Source organism: Neophocaena asiaeorientalis, unplaced genomic scaffold, assembly GCF_003031525.2.
Source record: "Neophocaena asiaeorientalis asiaeorientalis breed wild unplaced genomic scaffold, Neophocaena_asiaeorientalis_V1.1 scaffold309, whole genome shotgun sequence".
Taxonomy (NCBI): domain Eukaryota; kingdom Metazoa; phylum Chordata; class Mammalia; order Artiodactyla; family Phocoenidae; genus Neophocaena; species Neophocaena asiaeorientalis.
Genome location: NW_020173199.1, coordinates 28,030 through 47,812, shown reverse-complemented (window position 1 = coordinate 47,812; position 19,783 = coordinate 28,030). Strand labels below are relative to the sequence as shown.

At 38.0% G+C, this 19,783-nt stretch overlaps 1 protein-coding gene across 3 annotated transcripts in view; it reads left to right on the top strand.

The window, feature by feature from the left end:
* The window catches only part of SYNPO2 (synaptopodin 2), a 170,489-nt gene extending 159,102 nt beyond the window's left edge, over positions 1-11,387 (top strand). Inside the window, exon 5 of one of the 3 annotated variants that reach the window (XM_024744709.1) lies at positions 10,196-11,387. In XM_024744709.1, the coding sequence (XP_024600477.1) occupies positions 10,196-10,738 (543 nt within the window). In that variant the 3' untranslated portion in view covers positions 10,739-11,387. The remainder of the gene's footprint in view (positions 1-10,195) is intronic. The other 2 variants (XM_024744708.1, XM_024744710.1) reach the window with 2 other exon arrangements.
* The last annotated feature ends 8,396 nt before the right edge of the window (positions 11,388-19,783 follow it).

Below are 19,783 nucleotides of genomic sequence, written 5' to 3'. Positions count from 1 at the left end.
CAAAAATGAGCTGTGTAACTTCAGGTAAATCACCTAATTTCTATGCCTCAGTTTCCTTATTTGCAGAAATTGGGGATTATATATTTGCAGAAATTGGGGATTGTTGGGGGGATTAAATGAGTTAATAGACAAAATGCTTAAAACTGTGACTAGTACATAGTAAAAATTCTGTACACTTTAGTTATTGTTATCATTGCTTCTAAGATGAAAGGGACCACAGAAGTATAAGTGTAGATTCCTGCCTAACATCAGTCTTCATGACCTTAAATTAATGTGGTTATTTTTATTCTTCTATAACAGAAGGTTAAAAAAGATCAAGAAGTCTATACTTTGGCCCACCCAGAGCTAGCAGAGAGATGAGGTCAGTGGCGATGTTTCTGGCCAGCCCTGCTGCCGGCGTTCTGGTGGGAGGGAGTCAGTGGCTGGCACAGCAATATCTGAGGCGTGCGGTGCTAATGCCACTTCAAAGGCAGCTCCCTCCTATTTTTATCCTAGGGCAGGAGCCTGCCTATGCAGTTGCCTCTTGAACAAAAGGTTCTGCCAGGTCTCTGACACCTTTTAAGGCCTCACAGACTCTTCTCACAATAACAAGAATAATCTGTTGTGCTACGTGGCATTTGACTTATAAACACAATCTCTACTCTACCCATAATCTTGAAACAGTAGCCAGCAATCTTACCGTTTTACAACCAAGGAAAGTAAGGCTGGGAGAGGTTGAATCATATGGGTAAAAAGAGGCAAAGGCAGGACTCCCAGGTCAGTGTGATGTCCAAATTCACATTCTTTCCAATATAACATGCTGGCTTCTATTGTCAGTTATAACTCTTAGCCTCTCTCACAAAGGGATTGCCTTCAAACCTAAAATAAAAAATTTTTAAAGTTTATTGTTTTAGAACCAAAAATTTAATCTGATAGTTAATCTAAGATGAATTAAGATAAATGGTTAATGGCAAAGCCAAGATGAGAAGCTCTAGCTACAAGACATTATCTCTTATTTTGATGTCTAAGTATGTTTATTGCATTCATGGAACTATTTAAGCAATGTATGGTTACTTGGCTACTTTTCTATTCAATAGTACAATTTATTAGTCCTGGTTATCTGCACTATTCTTGGTAAGCAGAATAATATTGCTGATTTCGGTTTAAAAAAATGGACACTTCCATTTTTTAGATAAGAGACAGCTACAACAGAATTTCCCAAAACTCCACTTCTTCCACCAGGAAGATTTAAGGTTCACTTGAGAAGGCAGGGAATATGTGATAGAGACTGTCTTATTAAGAAACTAGAACAAAAATGACCTTAAAATTCTACTATCCCCCTGACTACTTAATTGTATCTAAATTACATCAAGGGAGCACTTGTCCTATACTTAAAGATCTCTAGGTAATGGAATTCTATATCCCTATGGAGAACTTCCTTCCAATGTTGACCTGCTTCCATTGTCAGAAAAATTGTAATCGAAAACTCTTTAGAGCTGGAATTGCCCCAAGAGATCAGATACTAGAAACTGCCATTTCCCACACCTGCTTGCAATCTCACGATAAGTGGTAAATTAGCTTTCAGCCTTCTCTTCTCCAACTCTAACCCATCCCAATTTCCATTATCTTTTTCTTCTTTGGTCTTTATTTTTAAATCTTACAAGTAGATTTTGGGCTGTCTTTAGGATTCATGAATCATTTTTCTAAGACTTTTCTCATTTGGGGAATCAAAGCAGTTTAAAACCCTTACACTTCCACTGACCTAAATGCAAATCATTTATTTGAAGCATGTTACAATCTTTTACCTGTTTAGAAAATCTGATTTTTCATAAACGTTGATTAATCCTATCTGTCTTGCCAAACATGTCTTGATGTGCATATTGGTGTGCATGTATTGGGGGTGGTGGGATGGGTCTATTTGTGTGAGTCCCTCATCACATGTAAATGACCTGTGAGAAGGGCTACATCTTGGGACAGGACCAAAAAGTTTGGTGAAGATAACTGAATTTCCTGATTATGGCAGTCTGATAAAGAAATTATTATTCATTCATTTCACAAATACTTACTAAACATCTACTTGACAGGCACCATTCTAGGTCAAGGGATGTCTTAATGAATAAAACAATAACCCCTACTTTATTTATTTTAATTTAATTTTATTTATTATTTTATACAGCAGGTTCTTATTAGTCATCAATTTTATACACATCAGTGTATACAGGTCAATCCCAATCTCCCAATTCATCCTTGGTGTCCATACGTTTGTTCTCTACATCTGTCTCAATTTCTGCCCTGCAAACCGGTTCATTTGTACCATTTTTCTAGGTTCCACATATATGCATTAATATACAATATTTGTTTTTCTCTTTCTGACTTACTTCACTCTGTATGAGTCTCTAGATTCATCCACATCTCTACAAATGACCCAATTTCGTTCCTTTATATGGCTGAGTAATATTCCATTGTATATATGTACCACATCTTCTTTATCCATTCGTCTGTCGATGGGCATTTAGGTTGCTTCCATGACCTGGCTATTGTAAATAGTGCTGCAATGAACATTGGGGTGCATGTGTCTCTTAGAATTATGGTTTTCTCTGGGTATATGCCCAGTAGTGGGATTGCTGGATCATATGGCAATTCTATTTTTAGTTTTTTGAGGAACCTCCATACTGTTCTCCATAGTGGCTGTATCAATGTACATTCCCACCAACAGTGCAAGAGGGTTCCCTTTTCTCCACACCCTTTCCAGCATTTGTTGTTTGTAGATTTCCTGATGATGCCCATTCTAACTGGTGTGAGGTGATACCTCATTGTAGTTTTGATTTGCATTTCTCTAATAATTAGTGATGTTGAGCAGCTTTTCATGTGCTTCTTGGCCATCTGTATGTCTTCTTTGGAGAAATGCCTATTTAGGTCTTCTGCCCATTGTTGCATTGGAACAACCCCTACTTTATTTTTATTTATTTTTTTAACCCCTACTTTATTTATTTTTTTTTTTTATGGTTTTATTTATTTATTTTTCTTTACATCTTTATTGGAGCATAATTGCTTTACAATGGTGTGTTAGTTTCTGCTTTATAACAAAGTGAATCAGTTATACATATACATATGTTCCCATATCCCTTCCTTCATGTATCTCCCTCCCACCCACCATCCCTATCCCACCACTCTAGGTGGTCACAAAGCACCAAGCTGGTCTCCCTGTGCTATGCGGCTGCTTCCCACTAGCTAACTACCTTATGTTTTAACCCCTACTTTAGATGGAGCTAAATTCTAGTGGGGAGAAGCAGATAAACCAAATAATTAAATAAACATTTATTATGTTAGATAGGCATAAGCCTAAGGGGAGAAATAAAGCAGGGAAGGGGGATAGGGAATCTTGGGGTTGGGGGGAAGAGAGAGAGAGATTGAGAGTAGCCAAATAGTGATCATAAGATATCTGAGTAAGGCCTGAAGGAAATGAAGTAGGATCACCCTAATATCTGGAGTACTGTGTTCCAGGCAGAGGATCAGCGAGTATAAAGGTCCTGAGGTATGAGGGTACCTGATCTGTTCAAAGGATAGTAAAGAGGCCAGCGTAGCTGGGGCAAAGTGGTAGGGAGAGAACAGGAGGAGATGAAATCAGAGGTATAAGGAGGGGTGAAACCAGCAGATTTTGTAGGGCCTTGTGGGTCAGTGAAAGAACTTTGTTTCCTGTTGTGAAATGAGAAGCGATGACAGAGTTTTAAACAGAGGACTAAGGGACATAATCTGACTTAGGTTTCAACAGGATTCTCAATATGGCTGCCGTATTGAGGCTAGACTAAAGGAGCAAGGGTGAACTGGGGAAACTAATTAGGAGACTATAGCAATAATCCAGGCAAAAGAGTATGGTGGGTTAGCCCAGGATGGTACCAATAGAGATGGTAAGAAATAGTCAGATGCTGGATGTATTTTAAAGCTGACAGTTCAGGTGTGGAGTGTAAGAGATGGGGAGGAGTCAACAATCACTCCAAATATTTTAACCTGAGCAAATGGAAAACTGGCAGATGCCTGGTGCTTTCTTCTATTCATGTGCCCTTTCATGGACCTCTGCTTTGTAGAAGTTCTAATCAGTGATTTATAAGTCAAAAGAAATGCCATTTATTCCTGTTGGCTTTTATTAGAATCTGCTTATGATAAAGTATATGTTTGTGATGAATATTTACTGATCATGTGTGTTTAGAGAGAAAGGAGTCGAAGGAGTTGAAATAACACTTGTCAGCTGGAGATTCTCTACTGTGTATGTGTAAGCAGGATTTCAGCCAAGAGAATTTTTTAGCTTATAAGGTGTATGGTATGAAACAGTTTGAACTTCAAAACGTATATCACATTAAACTTCTTTGGCTTCTAGGGCTATTTGCATTGCTTTAGAATTCACTTCTTTGTCCTAGGTAAACCTCAGATGACCTTTCCTTATTTTAAATGTCAAGTGTTTCCTGGCAGCTAAATTGGTTACTGGACAGTTTAACAAGGAAGCTCACTAAGCTGCTTCATTAACAAGCTATGTGGATAAGTCAACATCTAACTGACATAAAAGATAGTTCATGTCAAGTGGAGAAAGGCCCCCCGCTCCTCTGAGCTTTTCAGCTGACCTGAATGCAGAGTGCCCAGTGTCTCATCTTAAGAGAGAGGGAGTACATCTCATGTGATGTATTCCCTACTCACTGGTGCCTGCCTACTTGTGCTTGTGACAAATGGCAAGATGCCAGTATCAATGAATCCAAAATTAAGATTTCAATGACCCTTTCCAAAATTTCTAACATCTCATTCCATTTAGTTTGCTTGGATTCAAATCTTTTTTTTGAAAAGATATTTTTTCAAAACAGTTGCATTCCAAGTACAGTGTCATATGAATTTGATTAAGAACCCTGATATGAGACTGCCTGGGTTCAACTCCCCCCACTCTAGCACTTTTTAGCTTTCTACCCTTACGGAAGTTACTTACCCTCTTTAAGTGTCACTGTCCTCATCTGGAAAATAGGGATCTTAAAAGTGCCTACTTCATGGGGTTGTTATGAGGAATATATGAAATATTCCATGCAAAGCAATTAGCACCCGCCACTGGGCACACAGTAAGTGATCTACTAGTGTTGGCTATTGCTGAAGGCAGAAGCAGGAAAATGCTTCCTTTGTGTTTATCCTTTTGATGGGAATACATAACATTAGGTGATTCGTGAGTTCAGTGTGAATATTTGCAGCCTTTACTGCATGCATTTTATTGGACGAGCTAAAGACTGACAGGTACTCTCATGGATTCAACACTTAAATGGCACACTGGTCTAAATACACAGAGACTGTTGTTCTACGTGCAATATTAACTATGCCACCTGCCAGATGACATGGCCCCTCAGTCAGTTTGAATGATATCTTCATGGGTTTGCTTTTGGTGATTGTGTTTCTGGAAGTACATCTACTTAAGGAGATCAAGACATTATATCTGCATTAGTTTTATCTAACAAACTGGCAGAAAAAGGGATGCAGAAAACCTGAGGGAGTGAACACCATAGATGTTATTTTCCCTTCGTTGGAAAACTGAAGAAGAGCATGAGGTGGTGAAGGTGCTCCGAGAGAGCGGAAGCAGCCTGGAATGTGTGAAGGAATGGCTGGAGAGGAGTATAAGCAGATGTACTTTATGTTATCAGGATCAATGGGGTAAAGTTATGGGAGGTAAAGTTTGGTTCAATATATGGAAGATGTTCTCAACGATTAGAGCTTAAGCACTGCCTGAGATGCCCTGGAAATGAGTGAGGCACCTTCTCTAGGGCAAGGCCTGGGTGCGGTGTAAGGTTTCAACTTTTAAGACTATTTGAAGTTATTAGATAAATTTCTTGCAATTAATTAGTAGAAAAAAACACATTTCATTCTATTTTTAACCTATATTTCATTTTAAAAAGAAAAATAAGAGAAAGAACTATATGCTCTACTGAAAATGATAATGTTATATAACAGAATATTAAAGTGGAAATTTCCCCCAAGGCCCTCAAATTTAAGAGATGCTGCACACTGAAGTGAGATTCCAGATTAAAACATAGACTTTACAAAGAAAATAGCAGACATGAGTGTCCCAGTGTGTTCACAGAATAGCAAACCGCTTCCACAATTCTTGAACTCCTTAGGTCCAGGTTATTAAAGGGGGTCAGAGTCTGGTAAGGAGAGAGGATTTTGTGAGGAGGAATTCTGGAATGCTGCAGATTAAGTGTGTGTTTGGAGTAGGTGGAGTTGGGGGGCCCTACCCTCTCACCTCCAGCCTTGTGAGAAAAGAGTTTCAAAGTGGCTTCTTAGGGAACTTGATCCGAGATGTCAGCATGCAGATGGATGGGAGGTCAGAGTGGGTGGGCTGCAGTCAGTCTGACTCCCTCCCAGGATATCTACAGGGTGAGAGATGGTGTGAAAAACTGTTTTGGCAAAGAACCAGGAAATCTGCTGCTGCACTGCCAAAGGCAAATGATGTAAGCATTCCCCATGGACCAGAGCAGTCCAGGAGTAAGGAAGAGCTGGATGGGGTCATCTTGGGGCCTCTCCAAGGGTGCAAACAGACCCTAGTAGCTACAACGGTAGGTAGACAGCTTTCTAGGGGGTGCAGATTGAGTTACAAGTTAACCCCTAGAACTGAGACGAATTGGCATGAACCGAGGACTACAGATGAGCTATCTGATAGGAATAAGAATCTTCAAATATCCCTTGAAAGTTTTCTTCTCTGGGCCTCCCTGGCTCTGAGAGTGAAAAGCCAGAATATGATGTTACCAAATCAAGTAAAAATTTCTTTCTGCTCTTTTTTTTTCTATCCTGTCATTCTAACCCCAGGGGGCTGGAAGTCAGGGCTCGCAAGCTAGGAGAGGAAGAGGAAGAAAGCATGAAGAAGCCAACCACAGTGCCTTCCCTGAAGGAAGGTGATCCTCCTGAAATGGGCCGCAGTTGGGGAAGGAGAGGAGATTTAACTCTAAGAGGAGATCAGAGTTTGTTATTCCAGTGGCTGGAATATTCTATGTTGAAATCAAGTGGTTTGGGTAACTTAAGGTAATGATAGGACTAGTCCTAAAAGGAAGCAGAATGTCACAGGACCTGCTAAGTTTTCATCAAGCAGCAGTGAAAAAATTTCTTTCATTAAAAAAACTTAAATGGTAGTAGGAGACAAAAAGAAATAAGCATTCTGATGACACATCATACATAATAATACACAAAAAAATAACCAATTTAACATACTGGTTACAGTTAAGTGCTCTCATATCAAAACTAAATTCTTTTGATAATAATACAACCCAAGATAGAAACTCCAACACAGAATCTAACCCATGTGTGGCTAGGATTCTACCATCAGACATCTAAACTCCAAAACAGAAGAAACACTTCTGTTATTTTCAGGTCCCTTTGGTCATTTCTGGCTCAGGATAGATCACATGGCTTCATTTAGCCAGCCAAGCAGAGAACAGCATGAGCCTTGGGACAGAGATTGACAGAAGGAAATAGCACCAAAGAACAAGATGTGAAAATTGCTTTGGGGAAATACGTTAGAATTAGGGGTTTGGGTGCAGGCAGAGACTAGAGGCCTGAAATATTTTTGGCATGAACAGAAACAAAAATGTACCTAAAGAACTATTTATTTATACCACAGTTGCATCTCTAACCTAAGACAATTTGTAATTTTCTTCTATTGTTAGCATTTAAAGGAGCATGAAGTCACATTTGGCAGTCTGAGGAGTATATAGAAGAGCAATTGTCATTTTGTTCATTGAGGTCATTGCCCTCTTCCTTTACGACCTGCACTGCTGCTATATTTGGCATATGTCTATTCTACATGAGACTTTTCTTAAAAGCTTCAATGCTATTTTAAATTTCTCTTCAGAAAACTACGACTTACTCTTTCAACATTATACTTCAAAGTTTTACTCTTTCTCCCCACATTCAACTGATTAATGTTTTTTGCCTTAGCTGAAAAACAATCCCTGATGTCTTTGTTTTTAGAGTATCATTCAACAGTGTTTTGAACTTTTACATTTCTGTTAAGATTCCATTCTTTTGAAGATTTCCCAACTAAGTGGGTAGAACACAGACCAGAAAATAAAGTTCTCTCTTTCATCCAGTGTTTTTCATGCCCTATCACTGAGGTGTATGCCTTCACATTGTACTTAATACTTCCAAATATATTGATAATTATTTATTTTTCCAGTTATTAGCCAGTGATGTTAGTTACCTGTATGTATATTCAGGAGCCTCGCCTACATTTCTGTGGAGACCTGAGCCTTTTTGTTGCCATCCTTTACGTCTCTATTGTTTTAAAGACCAGACTAAAGCAGGTGCTGTATCTGATGGAAAACAGATATCATTGGAATGTGAAAAGCGTCCCAGGGACTCTATAGACCAATGTTGTTCTCTTTCTTCCAGAGATAAGGACAAAAGGGAGACATAGACACATACTGTGGGAGAGAAGAGCTAATTCCTCTTTATCATGCTGAATGTTAATACTTCTCACAGTGTACAAAACTGGCTATTGGTCCTGTCAAGATAGGTAAAGAGTCTCTTCTCTAAATTGACCTCTCATTGACTAACTCACAATTGCAGAGCTAAAAACTGTACTGGATTGTATGCTTCCAGAGGAGAGGGACTTTATCTGAAGCATCTTTGTATCTTTAGCTCATGGGAAAGTGCCTAGAAACATTAGCTATTCAATAAAATTTTTGTTAAATGAATAAATGAATGAAAACAATGCACTAACAATGTGGAATAGAAACCAAGTCCTTAAATAGTGACTTACTGGATTTAGATTAAGAGAAGGAGATTAATGAAAACAAGTTTTTGCTAAAAGTCAACCATTATTACTAAAGTTTTTTTTTTCTTTTGGCTGCGTCCCTTGAGGGATCTTGGTTCCCCCACCAGGGATCAAACCCGGGCCCCATGCAGTGAAAGTGCTGAGTCCTAACCAATGGACTGCCAGGAAATTTCCCCATTATTACTAAAGTTTTAATGACTGAAAAGAGAGAATCAAGATTCATTATATTGACTCCCTTACTCTTTATATGCAAACCAAGATTGAACCACCCACCTTCTTTGTGTGCCTAATGGAATAACAACAACAGGAATACCTAAACATTTTAATCTGAGACATTTTGTCCAAATCCAGGTGTTGCTATTCATTTTAAATTTAAGAACTTGATTAAGAAAGAAAAGCTGTTGAAACCATTTATAGTATCTGAACACATTTTTAAGCATGGCAATGCTTTTTGTTCAAGAAACACAATGTTATGATACTTCCAAGTTGACTCATTTCTCTTAAGTGTGCCTTTGATACTTTTTGCCAAGAGTTTGTCTAAGGGTCTCATGCAAATGGGAATGTGTGAGAATATAATGTATATAACCAGACTTCAAGGTCCCTGGAAATACAGAATGGGTAAAAAGAGAGAATAAAAGAGCTTTCAGTAATTTATATTTCTGCATATTAGACAAACTGAACATTTAGCATATACAAGGGAATATTTCAGGGACACACACTCTCAAGGAAATAAGGAATGTAATACACACAAAAGGAAGCAAAGCACAAATGAAACACGTGGCTGAAATGTTTCCTTCAAGACATGGGCAATACACCACACTCAGGAAATAAAGATTGATGTGATTTTCACGAATGTATAGAAAGAATTTGCCTGGAGAAAGGCGATCTGCTCCATCAGACCAGTAACACTGAATACATCTAAGTAGTTTTTCTTTGTTTTTGCTGTAATCAGTGGATCAATATAACATATTAAAAGTCACTTGGGAAAAGTACAAAGCCCAGTAGCTCATGGTCTGTTTCCAGAGTTATCAGTATGTTAAGTTTATTTGGTATCAGGAAAACAGGATTAGAATGAGGGTGGGCTGTGGATATAGACATGAATATGAAGAGTGCAGACAGGAGTAAGGGTGGCTCCCAGTGATGACAGGGCACCTGCCATGGTGGTTATGACTAAGAAAGATGGTAGCAATTGGAGCTATGCATTCAGAAAAGGAGAGCAAGGAGGAGGTCCTAAATGAGGGTCAAGTCCCACACCAGCACTAATAATACACCGGGTAGAGGCAGCCTATCTTGGCTTTAGGACTAAGCATTGTGGTGATTTGATTTTTATAGTGCTTAGTAATGGTGTGGAGAATACATTGGAATAACAGTCAATCAGCATAAACCAACATGAATGAGATATATTAACATTTTCATTATTTCTAGCAGAGTGGACGCTCTCTTTCTCTTCCTGGAAGACCAGTCCCACCCACCATCTCTACAACATCTCCTTGGGTATACCAGCCTGCTTATAGCTACTCTAGCAAACCAACTGATGGGCTAGAGGAAGCAAACAAGAGACTAACTCCTGGGGAAGCAGCAGCCAAGCCTTCTTTTGGTTTACTGGATGATGCCTTCAGACCCAGAAACATTCAGGAATCCATTATGGCAAATGTGGTCTCAGCAGCTCGGAGGAAGGTGCTTCCAGGGCTGTCTGAGGATTGGAATGAAAGACCGTCCTATGTTCCTCAAACCCAGAAGGTCAATATGGGCTCATTTGGAAGGCAAGAGTATAATGTTGCATTCCTACCCAATAATAGTATGCCCACCAACTCCCAACATGATTCACAGGTACCATATGCATATTATAGGCAGCCTTCCAGAAATGATTCTGAAATAATGTCTATGGAGACCAGGTCTGATTACTGTGTTTCAGTAACCAATTGCAACTATAACCCACACCCTAGGGGATGGAGACGCCAAACATGAAAGTTAGAAGAACTGATCATGTGCCACTTATAATTTTTTTTTAATGTTTCTTTGCAGTGGTTTTGACTTTTCCAACAGATTTAGATTCTCTTTTGATCTTGGCTTTTTCTCATAGGTCATTTATCTGAGTTTGTATGTGTGTGTGTGTGTGTATATGCACATGTGAGTGTGAATCACTTCCTTCTCTGCAGATGCATAGAGAATTTCTTTGAAGAAAAATTCATTTTCTGTGCCGATGGCACTTATACGTAATTCATGATCTTAATTCCATTTTTTTCATTAATATGGAGTAGTCTAGGCAACTAAACTCTCTCAATTAAAATGAAATTTAAGTATTTTCTTTATGTGCCTTAGTCTAGGATGGAATTAATGAAATATGGTATGCTAATTGTCATTAGCAGTAACAGCAAGAATATAACATGGGAGAATTTTTCAATGGGGATATGACAATGAGTAATAATTACATAAAAAGGATTTCCTTGGTGGTATTTTAAGCATTTCTCTGAAATATATTTTAAAATCTAATAAAATTTGGTTTTTGGAATTGAAATATAGATGTTCTCAGAAAGAAAGAAATATTTGAGAGTAAGACAATTATACATTTCAGGCAGATTTTTGAGATAAATGGCGTAATATGTGGGGAATTGAAAGATTTAGGTACAGGATTTACTTTTTTTTTTTTTTTTTTTTTTTGCGGTACGCGGGCCTCTCACTGTTGTGGCCTCTCCCGTTGTGGAGCACGGGCTCTGGACGCCCAGGCTCAGCGGCCATGGCTCACGGGCCCAGCCGCTCCGCGGCATGTGGGATCCTCCCGGACCGGGGCACGAACCCGTGTCCCCCGCATCGGCAGGCGGACTCCCAACCACCGCGCCACCAGGGAAGCCCTACAGGATTTATTTTTAATCTACTTAAAGCCAGTAGCCTGAGACAGGAATAGATTCTGGGTTCAGGCGTTCTCATTTGTCAAATGAGAATATCAGATTATTTAATCTCTTATATCCTTAACAGCTCTGATATTCTGAGTTTCTCTCATTTGTAGAATGACCCTTGATGCATTATTCATTTTTATTGCTCATCATATAAATATCAGATTAAGTTTAGGAGTGGATGAGGTCCCTGGTGTCACTACATGTATCATTAAAGGTCCAAGAGTAATTGTTGGGCAGCAGGTTTTGTGCTATGTGTTATGTGGAGTGAGGGTTGATGTGAAGAAAAAAAGCTATTAGTGGATTTAAGGAAGTGGTAGAGGATGTGTCTGTTATTATGCAAACATAGGTCATGACCATTTATTTAGTTATGGAAAGCATGCCACAGAAGCCTATGCAACAAGTGGTGCTTCTTTAGAAAGACATCATTAGGATGTTCAAAGGAAGTTAAACAGTTGCTTGGACAGTTCCATGACCCATGCCTTGTTAGCATGACCATGAGACAATCAGTCAAACACCTGCTCCTCACTGCCATACCCACAAAGTATTAAATACAAGGAAATTCAAAGTATTTTACATCATAAACAAGCATTGAGAAATTTTAAAATGAAAACATCTTGAGTGTTCAAAACTTTCTTAGGTTTCTAAATATGATTATTTTGTTTTGTTTTACTTTTTTTGACTCTTGAATTTATCACTATGATGGTCTCTTTCACAGGATAAAATTTTTTTAAATTGCCAGGATACAAGTAATCCCTTATGTTGGAAACAAAGAAATAAAAAGTTGAAGAAATCACAGTAAATTCTATTGGTAATGGCGTCACCCAGATACTAATTTGTTCAGTTATTAAGAAGAGTACTTTCTAAATTTATATTGTTAAATTATCTTAAATTGATACAGCATTAATTCTCTCAAATTATAAGATATAATTATTGATTCCTAAAGAATTCCTATGGGATCTTAAAAAAATAATGTCTGGTATATTGATTAATCTGTCAGGAATTCTCAGGAATCCCCACATAAAAATTCTTATAGTGATCCAGTTATTCTACATGTCAATGTTTTAAGATATGCAGAATTTAGCAGAAAAGATTTTGTGTGACAGGATCATATCCTATTTTGTTGCTTTCTTTTATAATGCTAGAAGTTATTTCCTTTACTCCTTAGATTTTAGATACTTCAATTCCAGAAGTTGATATACATTGTATTATTCACTAAAACTGTCACTAGACTCAAAATAGAGAGAAGCAGACATTTTAAACTTAAACATTATTGTAAAACAGCCATCTCCCTCTTTGCATGCACTAGATCAAAACAATCATGGTATTAAGCTATTTGAATTTATTCTAGACATCATGAAAATGACAGTACATGGCAGGAAAGTTATGCATTTTTCATTCACAAGGAAATGACTGTCTCATATTTTTATTAGAAGTCAATGTTTCAAGAAGTCATACTTTGCAGACATAATTCTGAAAAGCAGAAGTGCCATTGTCAAATCATCACAAAATGTATGGGTATTTATCTCCAGTTTACTCAAAAAGGAGTAAAGTTAGATTGCTTACACTCAAGCTAGTGTTTGCGCTAAGGTTGCCATGCTGATATCTGATTCCTTTTGAGAATACCTAGATAACTACTGTTCTCACAAAAATAAAATCAGTTTGTCTTATATTCCAAATAATAGTCTTTTTAGAGAAGAGCTGTTGCTTTGTAAATATATACCACATGTGTTGTAAGACATTTTTCTACTAGTAGCAGTCACATAGGTACAAAGAGCTCTGTTCTACCATGGATTAAAAAGCATTCTCTAAAAGTACACTAATTTGGCACCTCCTTTCCATCTTGAGTTTAAATATATCATTGCATGTGTGTGAAGTGTCTGTTATTAAGATGACTTAAATACTGTGCTATATTTTAAGTTTTATAACTGCACAATTCTAGTCCATTTATCTCTGAATATGTCTCATGTTTTGGCCCCATCACCCACACTGGAAAGGGCTACACAGTTAGGGCTCAAGCATATACATATATATATTAATCAATTGAAACTTTGGATAAAAAATATATCAAATAGGCTCAGTTATTATAATTAGATAGGAACTGTAGAAATGTTTGTTTTTAAGAGAAAGTAGATTTTCACATTTGATTTCTTTTTAAAGTAGAAGTATCTACACTGTCCACACCTTTTCTACTAAAATAGACTATGTTCTCCTGCTTATTAGCTTAACATTTCCACCTTTGTTAATCCCAATACTGTATTTGAAAGATTCATACTGAAAATCAAAACTGTATTAGTAATAAAAATAACTTGAAAATCAACTTAAACAGCCTTTTCATTTTTCCTTATAAAAAATTGTTTTGAAATAGTCTTCACTCCAAAGATTTAACCTTATCTACTACATATTTTTAAATTTTAGTTTCTACTGTATCAGCTTCCAGACACATCAAAAGAATTTCATGCTGGTTGGTAACATTTTAGCTATAACATTTAAAAACTTAAAAAAAAATTTTACCTCAAAATATGATCAATTTCACATGCAAGTTAAGAGGTTTTGGATCCATATTTTAATATTAGAATATTATTCTTCATTAATTTAATATTATTCTCTATTAATTCTTTCTTTCATAGTATTGAAAATCAGTCCTAAGCATAAGCATGGCCAGTGGTAATATGACTTGATAATGTGTTGATTGGATTTCTGAAACCACCCTGGACTCAGAGAATCTACCATGTTTGTCATTCCAGGGCTTCTGATCCCTCACCTCGATTAAACTGAAGGGTTCATTATAATAAAGCATATTTAAGTAAAGCTTTTAAAAATGACTTTGGATTTTCCTACATACTATTAAAACCATCAGCTGGAATGTGAGCTCCCTGGTCAGTGACATTATGCAGCACAGCTTTTTGATACTTCTTTTTTTTTAAAATTATGAATAAAATGGCTGTTTTTGGCATTCTGATAAAACATATTTTTTAAACGGCCAGCACTTGAAACATTCTTTAAAAATGAGGACCATTTTAAAGATTTAAATAACTTAAGAGATAGTAGCACTATACTGTCTGTCAACTTAAAGAAAAACACACAACATAGAGTTGTGAGTTTAAGTTTTATTCAGGGTCTTACTGAGGACTACAGCCAGGAAGACAGTCTCTCAGTAGCTCTGAGAAACTGCTCTGAAGAGGCAGGGTAGGAGCCAGTATACCTATGAATTTTTTTGCTAGGAAATACTGGTAGTCAAGCAAACATCTTAGTAAAAGATTATTGCTAATCACATAGAACAGATATCTCAAATTAATGATTTTTGTGCTTTACTGCAAGAAACTGGGCTCACTGAAATTCTTCCTGAGATGTGCTTCTTAACTACCCAGGGGCCTGTTTATCCAAAGCACAGAATGCCTCATACTGTTTTTCCCATGCTGTATTTCCCTCAGGGTGCACTGTTCTGTCGGTGGGCCAACTGCAGTAGATTCCGACTTAACCTTTTGTATAACTAGATGATGAGTGACACTCTCTTCTTTTTTTGTTCACATGACTGAAGATGCTAATGCCATAGAAAAAGCCCCTTTTCTCTTTGGAATTCCTAGCACTCAGTAAACTATAAATCTCAAGACATGCCAAAAGATAAGTTATGTTATCTCCACGTGGAGCCAGCGGGCAAGGAGAGTCCAATTCCCTGGCTAGTCACCAGGAAGACAGCAACAGAGATGCTTCGGGACTAGCCAGTGTTTCCCTAGTCCACATAATACCAGAAGTATTTAGTGCAAAGTACATTTCCTCAGTGGTTTTGGAAAATAACAGGATCTGTGACTTCTCAAATTTAATGGAGCAGTATTTTTCACAAAGGGACATTTCATTATTCACAGCACTATAAAATGTGACAGTTTATATTTCTAGAAAGAGTCTGGCAATCCCCCCTATAAAAATCAAGTAATTTTATGAAAACCACTTAAAGAGGAAATGCCACCAGTGTATCTTGCTCTGATATTTTTTCCTCTCTAAAGTTGTAGTGAAGAGTTGCTACATTGTACCTTCTTTGTCCTTGACTTTTCTGTCACTCTTCGTTTTGTTTTTTTTTTAAATGTATTTATTTATATTTATTTTTGGCTGCGTTGGGTCTTCATTGCTGCGTGCAGGCTTTCTCTAGTTGTGGCGAGCAGGGGCCACTCTTCACTGTGATGTGTGGGCCTCTCACTGCAGTGGCTTCTCTTGTTCTGGAGCACAGGCTCTAGGCACGTAGTCTCAGTAGTTGTGGCACACGGTTAGTTGCCCCGTGGCATGTGGGATCTTCCCAGACCAGGGATCGAACCCGTGTCCCCTGCATTGGCAGGCGGACTCCCAACCACTGTGCCACCAGGGAAGTCCCTCTGTCACTCTTCTAAATAAACTGTCCTCCATTCCCCCCTCCAGCCAAGAGGAAAAAGCTTCGCCAGCTCTTCAGGATTTTGAGATTTATGCTTATTACTTGAGGGTCTGAAAAGGCTTTGTAGAGCAGGACTGCCTCACCATGATGATTTGAATAAATGTGAGGTTTGCCCTAAATTACCAAATAAATTATAATGGGGTATATGTAGGCAAAGGCACAATTTTATGTAAGCCCAAACTGACCTTGAAGAACTCTGTCTACATTACTACGAACATTCAGAGGATCCTGCTTAGCCTTTCGTCAGCATCACCTCTTCTAGAAAAAATTATCCATTTAGACAACTGAGCTATAGGTGTATTCTGCAGGTATAGTGCATACGCTGGAAAGTAAAGTGCCATCCTTAAACTAGGGAAGATACACTGTTTGTACTGCCCCTACTCCCACTTGGATGGAGCAACCATTTTTTAAGCAGCATAGAAATCTATGACAGGAGTCCACAGCAGCTTTTCAGGACCCGGGGCCAATCCCTGACCCAGTCAGGACTAGCCTCATTTCAAGAAGTTGGTAGTTTTTCCTGTTATTCTACATGTCATTCATACCATAGCCTTCTGCCAGACCAGTAAGTAAATAGGACAGAGAAGAATAATACTTTTAAAATAAATAAATAAATAAATAAATGGGGAGGGGTTTTACCTATTTTTTCATAACTTGGTTTTATTTGGAACTTTATGCCAGTTAAATTTTGTCCTTAAATACGAATGATATCTTCTCTGGTTTCTATCTACAGTAACTACAGCTCTGATTATCAGCAATACAAAATGCCTTTAATTTATTGAAGCTGATACTTACTAGGGGGCTAAGAAGAGGAATAAGAACCCTGATTTTGTGATAAAACAGCCAAAGTTCAATGCTCAGCTAAGCCAAGCCCTAGGTCCAGCATGAATTTGATAAAGAAAATAACCAAAAAGAGGGCAGAGGTTTCATGTCCTGCAGTGTTCTGCAGTAGTGGTGTTTGAAAATCTTATAGTGTTTCCAAGAGAGATTCAACTTCCACAAGATGTTTTAATAAGCAAAGTATCTGGATTTCTCATTTTGCATAAAAAGGAAGACACTGAGAAAGAAATAACTGTTCAAGGTCTAAAGTGCTATCAGGTAGAAAAAAATCAGAGGTATGAACAAATTCTATAGATATTTTACTTGAGGAAGTTGCAAAATGATTTGTAACACGTTTTTATTTCACCATTACCCTGCTATAAAATTAACAAAGCACATTAAAAGAGGGCCATTCCAAGATGAATATAAAAGAAAGGGGGGTGAATTTTAGCCATAAGTATAAAACAAATGATTTTACTACCATGAAGTCACTGATATTTATGGCACAAATATTTCCATAGAACATGCATTGCATTCACTTTAAGAGATCTCCCTTTAGGCATTAAATTACCCAACTTTGAATTTTTCCCAAGTTATTATTATTTGAAGTTACCAATAGTAAGATTTGATTTTAATCTAAGAAAATTGTGACTTTGGTGAATACAGCAGAATTATAAGGTCAGCAAGTAATGCTCATCCTGATTTTTAATTTCTGTGACAAAAGGAAACATTAAATTTTATCAGCCTGAACAGGTTTAAAAACACTGAATGATATTTCTGTTCTGCCCTAGACTTTTTTTCTTGGTACAGTGAATGTACCCAGAATTGGGTTTAAAGGAAGAGCAAATTCAAATCCTTTCCCTAAGTGGAAAGCTAATATAAATGGGCTCACCATAGTCTGTGGCTATAGACTCTGCAGATCTTAAGTAGAGAACCTGAGGAAGGAGAATGGAATGTCACAATTGGTGGACATTTAGTAATTCCGCTAGAATGTATCACTTTTAACCAGGGCACATAAAGCCCTTTTGTTGGCAGCTCCAGGAACTGGAGAGATGGATGCATTCACTTATCAGTCAGCAACCCTTTATCATTTACCTACTCAGGGCTAAATACAATGCTTCATGCCAGGGATGTATTAGTGAATAAAATGCGGCCTCTGTCCCCAGGGAGCTGATAGTACTAATAGAAGGTACAATGTAAGGAGACAAGAATACTGATAGGATTGTACACAGAGATTAAGAGAAGAGCAAAAAGCAAAACAAAAAAAATCCAGCCTTAAGGGTAGGAGGATTGCTGTATGCGGGGTGAAAAGGTCCTCAGAGAAGCCTTTTAGAAGAATTCATGGCAGAGTTGAGTCTTAAAGATTGAGTGACTGTACTCACCTCTATTGGTAGAGGTGAGTACAGCAAAGAAAGAGCCCATTCCAGACAGAGGGCACAGCTAATAAACTCCAGGAAGTTCTGTGTTATTGCTGGATAATAAAGGGAGAGTCAGAAAGCAGTGGATTTTATCCCACAGGGAAGGATAAACTTTTTCTTTTTGTAAAAGGCCAGTTACTAAGTACTTTAGGCTAAGAGAAGCATATGGCTTTGACTCAACTCTACAAAAGTGGCTACAGCTAATATGAAAATGAATGAGCCTGGCGTAATAAAATATTATTTATGGAGACTCTAATTGGAATTTCACATAATTTTCACAAGTCATCAATATTATTAAAAAAATTTTTTTCCAACCACTTACGTCAGCAAAGGGTTGCTTCCAGCCCGCGCACCGCAACGAAAAGATCCCACACGCAGCAACGAAGATCCCACGTGCTGCAACTAAGATCCGATGCAGCCATAAATAAATAAATAAGAAAAAAAAAAAAAAAATAAATAAATAAATAAATAAGGCATTGCCAAATTTCCAGCCCGCGCACCGCAACGAAAAGATCCCACACGCAGCAACGAAGATCCCACGTGCTGCAACTAAGATCCGATGCAGCCATAAATAAATAAATAAGGCATTAGGCCAAATTTGGGCTGTTGGCCATAGTTTGCATATTCCTGCTGTCAGGCAACCATGGAGAGCCATTAAAGGATGTTAAACAGGAACTGGCCTGACCTAGTCATCTTGGTAGGAAGTTCATTTTGGCAGCAGTGGGGAGGATACATTTGAGAGAGGAGGGTCCAAGGAAAGAAGGACATGGAAAGCTGTCAAGTCTTTCCTGTGAAAAGGAAGCACGGTTTGCCTCCTTGAACACTTTGTACTAAATCAGTCAACACTAGGGTACCCCCTAAATGTCCCTTCCCTCCCCCATTACTGCCCACTCCCTTCTCTGCCACAGTGCCTCCTCCTCCCATCTCACCCTCCTCATCTCACCACCCCTGTCCCAAACACACAGCATGGCTGCCAGCTGGCCTGATCTTTAAAACTCTTTCAACAGAACAGAGAACAGGGAATTGTGCTGAAAGAGTGACCCCCAGTAGCCCCACTTCTCTAATTTCTGGGAAGACGGTAATGGCTGAGTGAGCACTAGGGTGACCCAGCCTTCCTCCAAGCCATCAATATATGTTACAGATGTGGTTACAATCTTTGGAACATTTATTTTCCAGCTGACAGGAATAAATCTTTTTTTTTTCTTTTGCATTTGGCAGATTAAGTAATGTGCCGTCTTCTTTTCCTGCAGCATAATCTAAGATTTTATCCTTTGCTAAATAGTCTTGATTTCAAAGCATTTAAAATTAAATATGCCACAAAAATGCTTTGATACTGAAATTATTTTAATAGATTAAGAACTAAAATAGGAATATCTTTGGTAAGTTTCCAAAACTCATGGACTATTAAAATGAGAAGGGGACCTAGAACCATATAATGAAACACAGGAGGGATTTTGAAAGC